The sequence below is a fragment of the Argentina silus genome (assembly GCF_951799395.1).
Source record: "Argentina silus genome assembly, chromosome: 9".
NCBI classification, from domain to species: Eukaryota; Metazoa; Chordata; class Actinopteri; order Argentiniformes; family Argentinidae; genus Argentina; species Argentina silus.
In genome coordinates, this window is record NC_139663.1 from 6,708,621 (window position 1) to 6,715,062 (window position 6,442).

At 43.3% G+C, this 6,442-nt stretch overlaps 1 protein-coding gene across 1 annotated transcript in view; it reads right to left on the reverse strand.

The window, feature by feature from the left end:
• The window catches only part of rdh8a (retinol dehydrogenase 8a), a gene marked incomplete at its 5' end in the record, with an annotated part of 4,154 nt that extends 35 nt beyond the window's left edge, over window positions 1-4,119 (reverse strand). The window contains 6 exons of the mRNA XM_083676268.1: window positions 1-234; window positions 464-647; window positions 827-920; window positions 1,157-1,336; window positions 1,985-2,146; window positions 4,014-4,119. The exon at window positions 1-234 is cut by the window's left edge and continues 35 nt beyond it. Coding sequence (XP_083532394.1) covers window positions 7-234; window positions 464-647; window positions 827-920; window positions 1,157-1,336; window positions 1,985-2,146; window positions 4,014-4,119 — 954 coding nt within the window. The 3' untranslated portion in view covers window positions 1-6. The remainder of the gene's footprint in view (window positions 235-463; window positions 648-826; window positions 921-1,156; window positions 1,337-1,984; window positions 2,147-4,013) is intronic.
• Between the last annotated feature and the right edge of the window lie 2,323 nt (window positions 4,120-6,442).

Here is a 6,442-nt window from a genome sequence, read left to right on the forward strand (position 1 = left end):
CCCCCTTCAGTTGGGTGAGATGGTGCGTCTGCGCAGGCAGCTGCAGGTCAGGCACTTGAGGATGCTCATGGTGATATGCATGAGGGGGCCAAAGTTGAACAGCAGGTTGTAGAAGGTGTTGACTGACAAGCCACCCGTCTCATCGGCATACTTCAAGGCCACGATGGGGGTGTACAGGTTGTTGGTCAGGTTCCTGAACCGAGGGCTACTGGACTCTATCACCTTTTTAGTGCACTAGAGGGGAGTGAAACAGAGAGAGAGAGAGAGAGTGAATCACTGAGTATATCATAATAATGAGTTACAAAGTGTAACTGGATGGTGAACTTGAGGGGAAGAGAGAAATGGAGAGGATAAAGGAGCAAATGATTGAAGTAAAGTTTAAGTGAGGTGAGGAACCACCAGAGTTGAACATGTTGAAGGACTTCCATGGGTCAAAAGATGAGGCAGGGGTGTGTTCACTCACCTTGGCAATGTCCTCTGGGGTTTGGCCCATAGCCTCAAAGATATCTATGGAGGATGGCAGGTACACGTCCTTAAAGTAGCGCACTGTGTCTGCGTCTGCTCCTGGGTACTCCATCTTCGCCACGTCCTCCATCATCTTAGTCTCAAACTCAGTATGCACCGGCCCTGGCTCGATCATCGACATACTAACAGGAGAGAAGTAGGTTAAGATTTTGGAATTAAGAAGATAGTTGAGTGGGCCCGTAATCCAATAGGAGCCGTTGCCCACCCCGGAAACTAGCCACGTAGCCACTGCAGGCATGCGCAGAGAGGTTTGTGGTAGTAGGTTTCATAATTCGTAATATATACATATTACTTAACTTACTTAACGTTAAACTTCATCAGCTGCACAGCCATACTCTCACAGAAGCCCTCCATGGCGAACTTGGAGGCAGTGTAGACATCATTGAACACCACACCTACCAGTACAGGCAGAGAGGCAGTGTGGATGTGAGTGATGTCAGAGTGCAGAACCAGAATCTAAAGTAGGTGTCTCTCTGGTGCATAGTAACACACTAGTCATAAACCAGTACCAATCAATAAACATCCATACAAAAGATTTGTTCTATGCTAGAACTTCTATGCAATCTATATGGTTTACAAAGAGAGCCTAGGATGCCCTTTCATGCCCCTGAGCGGCCCAACCAGTCGTAACCTTGTAGTCCCATGACGCTGCTCATGACCACGATGTGGCCCGCTCGCCGCTTCTTCATGTCGGGCATCACCTCTTTGATCATGCGCACGACACCAAAGAAGTTGGTCTCAAACACTCTCTTCATCTCGTCCATGCTGATGCTCTCCACAGGCCCTAGTATACCCACTCCTGCATTGTTGACTGACAGGACACACAGAGACAGAGAATGGGGTTAGGAGGGACCTTTGGTACTATTACTAGTGCAGTAAACTGTAGCTGTACAGTCTCCTTTGTAAGAAGGGTTAAGACATGAGGCTTTAGTCACAACTGAGACAGAAAGACTCGTTTTGTGACAAGAAATCCTTAGAGAGGTACACATTTTTCAGCAAGGCAACAGCCTCTTTCTGCAGATTCAAGATGGCACTTTTCCCTGTCACCACAAGGTGTCAGTGCTTGACAGAGATAAACAGAGAGGTGTGATGTAACTCTCAGCTGGGCTGGTTTTGTGTAATTAGGGTAAAGGGAGTGCGGAATTGAGGGGGGCAAAAGTGCCTATGAATAGAAATGTTATCCAGATTTTCAGGAACATTCACCAGTTGAAACAGGGATCATAGTGTTAGTTGTGTAGTAAGACATTTGCATTTAGGCACGTACACACGCATGCACACACACACACACACACACACACACACACACACACACACACACACACACACACACACACACACAGAGACACACTCTGCCAAAGGAGAGGCAGGTAAGATAAGCTATCTAGTTCAAGGCTAGAGATAAAGTCATAGACACACAATGGGTTTGAGCTGAAGACTTAATTCCATCTCTTTTACTCACTAAGGATATCAATATGACGGTCTTTCACACTGTTGATGCACTGCTTGACTGACTCATCACTGCACACGTCAAGCGGCAGCAGCATAAGTGTCTTTCCATACGTGTCACCTGCTGCTTCCACCAGCTTGTCCATCTTCTTCAGGTCCCGCATGGTGGCAATGACTAGGTAGAGAGAGACACAAGCACAGTGTTAGAGCCATCTGAGAATATGATATGAGACTTGACACATTGACACAGGAGATAATTGGTCAGTTACAGACACACAGCATGTACATTGTAATATACAGTACACACACACGCACGCGCACGCGCACGCGCGCGCACACACACACACACACACACACACACACACACACACACACACACACACACACACACACACACACACACACACACACACACACACACACCGCAATGCAGGTCACAGGTTTCATTCCACATCCAACACTGTTTGTTTAACTCTCAGCTGATTTCCTTTGAACTTTGGACCTCTGCTTACATGCGTACTGTCTGAAAATCTATTATTCACAGACAGATTATCTCCATGTTTATGACTTTACCTTCTCTCTTCCACGTTTACAGTTCAGTCATTTCATTTGCGTTTATTGATGTGATCTAGGGGTTGTAAACAAGAGATTTACTAATCTATTAAGATACTAATACTAAGAGATACTAATCTGAGTCCTGATGTCCTTGATGAATCAACCCATCCTCTTATCTCACCCTCTGCTGTAACATCTGACCAAACTCCCCAACACCCGCTGTGACAGACGTTATGCATGGGGCTGGATAAGAGGGAGAGAACAGAGCATGGTGGTGGAACGAGACTGTGTAGAGTGGGAATATGTGGACGTCAGCTTTGTGAAAGTGGATGTTTGAGTACTGCATGTTTCAGGCAGCTTGACTCGACTGTTAGAGGCATGTGTGTGATTCAATCAACTAGATATGAGTGTGCTGTCTGTGCATCAATGACATCTTCATCATGAAAGACTTGGGTGTCCAAGAACCAACCAGTCGATTTATGACGAGAACAATAGTTGCATTGTTCTTTTTGGTCCTGCAGGAATTATTGTTGGGCAGCTTAAACATTCTTGAACACACCACACTTCCCTGAAATGGGATTTTTGGGGTTCTCTGAAGTTCACAGTTATAACTGCTACTAATTATTATGATTTAGAACAGTGCAATATTTAATCTCGAAGCATTTCCTGATTCTACATAACAGATCAACTACTTTGCTCACATGTGGTCTTTCTTGGAAACAGGTCAAGGTTCAACAAGAATTATTCCAACCAAAGTACTGTCGAGGGAGTAGTTAATCGCTTCTGTTGCGCTCCTCTATTTCACGGTAATAAATCCCAAGACCCCAGTATCCTCAAAGAAAGAAAAAAATTAAACGTAACCCTACACTGACATTAATGACGGGATGGCTGTAGCTGGAAAGGGGATGACAAACGGACAATGTCTGGGAGACCCCAACTACTCTGAGCCCCGATGAAGACTTCAAACAAGCCTTGCTTAGAGTGAACCCTCGCTTGTACAGGTCTCAAACTTTGTCCCTCTTTCAACACTCGCTCCAGTGAGAGAACTATAGGCGCATTAGACACGGCACTAAACCGGGGCAGCGGTCTACAATTCAGAGCGATAAAGGGGGCTTTGTACTGGAGAAGTCACTTGAAAGAGAACTGGCAGTCTCTTTTATGGTCCCCGCCTGGCAAGCGGCACCCTCGCGGAGCCGTACCCTGGAAACTGCGCTTTCAGATGATAATAGCTGATGAAGGGGGATAGAATCAGAGGTCTCACAAAAGGAAATAGATTCGAAAACCACAACTATAGACGGTTTAGACGAACACACATATTTGAAGAAGATAGACATGCGCGCAAATGTGGTTTCTTACAATGATAATATTTTTTCCTCGCAAAACAACTTATAGAGGGGTTAAACGAATATAGCATTGAATTTACCAACATGTCCGATCAGGTTTCTGAAGCGAAAGGCAGAGAAACAATGTAAAGAAAGCGCATTTACCATGGTAACGCTTCTTTTCATCTTTGGCCAGCATGACGGCGATTCGTAACCCGATGCCGGAGGAGCAACCGGTGATCAGCACTACTTTTTGTCCACTGCTCGCCATGGCTTGTCCGGTTAGTTCGTGTGTTTTAGTGGTCCTCTCTGCTCCGGATGGTTGTTGCTGAGCGACTCCGACCACCGGACTTTAAAAACTAAAGCGGATCATGCAAACACAGCGGCCATGTGAGCGGGTTATTCGTCACATGTCCGATAAAATCGTTTACTTATAAAGACGTGGCCTCGCAAACTCGATTGCCAGCACATTTAAATCTGCTCTGAATTGATGAAAATTAACTTAATCCCAGGCTGTGCGTGTTCGCGCACGTGTTTGTGTGGTGATAAACATGCAATAATTTACAGTAAGCCTATTCTTTTTTGTGAAGATGCATGTTTGTGTTATGTTGATTTCCCCCATAGTGCACAACAAATATACATTTTAGGACTAACCATGAAGTTCCCAACTGATACATCTCTGCGTATTGACAAGTCATTTATTTTAACTTGAATTATTAAAAGGCCTATTAACATGACATTTAGAAAGCGAAATAGCCTAAACAAAAAGTGTAAAGCTTTCTGTAGGCTAAATAAAACAATTTTCAGTCAGAAATATTTCATCTCTGACTGGCCATACAAAATAAACAATTGAAGTTCAAGATCAAGTGTCCATTATGGTGGTGCCCCGTTCGTCGACAATTTACGCACCATTATTAGCCCATCATTTTGTACGGGTCAGATTACAACAAAACCTCCATGCAACTAATTTGATCGATATTCCACATGCATTACAGCGTTGAGGCTCTGCTGCCATCTGCTGTCATAAAGAATCATTGCACCAAAATTACGGATGGAAATAAAATCAAATAAAAAATTAATTGTAACACAATAGTTTCCCTATCAGGTTTATTGGCCATTCAAAAGGCAGATATGTCTTTGCATTATTAAAACATTCTTTATCTATAGTAGCCTAGTGTAGACGTTACAAAAAAGTCTAAGAAGCAGTGTTAGAAGTTGTAGCAGTGCCAAAGTGGTCAGTTCTGAAAATGGCTTTGTGGCCCTTTGGGTTGGAGACAGATATGACCATAACTAATTGTGGACATTCTGTGCTGGGACCTTCTTTTAGGATGGGTGTTGCAAGGTGTCAAGCTGCAGACGGTAAGATTCCGTAGCACAATAGGGCCATAGAGCAAAGGTCACACCCATGTTAGGGCTTGTTGATCATCATGTTGGGGCCACAGCTGCATGGACAGAGAGGGTATGTGAAAACGCCCTCTCTCTCCCTCTATTTCTCTTCTTGTGTCTTGCTCACTCCCAAATGCATCATGGAAACTCCTTCTCATAGATAGACAAGACAATGAATGTGACTGTTCTTTAGAGGAAGGCAAACATACAGTACATGTGATGAAAGCATGCGCTCAAGTCTCCTTACCCTGCAGCCCTTATCATAGAGTCATTATGTAACATGACTGCAGCATGGGCTGCAGAGGTCAGTATGTTTACCGGGGGAGATGACAGTTACACCTGTAGGGACGATGTGAGGGTGCAGGTACAGATTGTTACAAACATCAGAGGTTTTCTAGGATGTCTGTCTCTTCTGAGGGTAAACTGAGGTTATTTATGGACAGGCCTCTACTGCCCAGAGCTTCTTTCTGAGGCGGTTATTCATTTCCGTCATCATTTTGAAAGGAGAGATTCTCCCCTGGGGCAAGCATATTTCAACTATGACTGGAATCCTGGCCTGATCCACAAAGGGTCAGTCTGTAACTAATGGAGTGGACACAAGTTTAGCCTTGCTGTGAAAAATTCTACTGCAAGCATATGACACATATGGGAGTAAAAGAGCAGAGTAGAAATAAAATGAGGTTTTTATAAAAAAATAAAAAAAAATTCACGGTGTTGTGAAACACTTTCTGACTTTCACAATACAGAATTCTCTATTTAGAACAGATTTATTATACATGATTCACTTTTTGGGAAAATGATTGCAATGGAATTGCAGTACTGTCATAAATAACAGTGCAATTTAATTTATTTGACTTTTATCTATATAAGACTAACATTTGGTCCAAAGGAGAAACATAGTACTGTTGTAAGAATACATATGATAAAGGTTTTTGACAATATGGGATTATTTAAGAAAAAAAATGGGAGCAACCATGTGAGACCCACTAACTGTTACCTGAAAAGTCTTTGACCTCCAGCATCGACATATCTGGTCCACACTATCTATTAACAAAGCAATTCACCGGTGCAGATTCCTACCATCTCTGCAAGGGACTCATAAAAATAAATTCCTACATGTGGAACTAGGTCTATACTTTCCAGAGATAATGTACCGTAACACAAGAAAACACACATAATATTTGGGTATTGTATTGAATTTTGTTGTG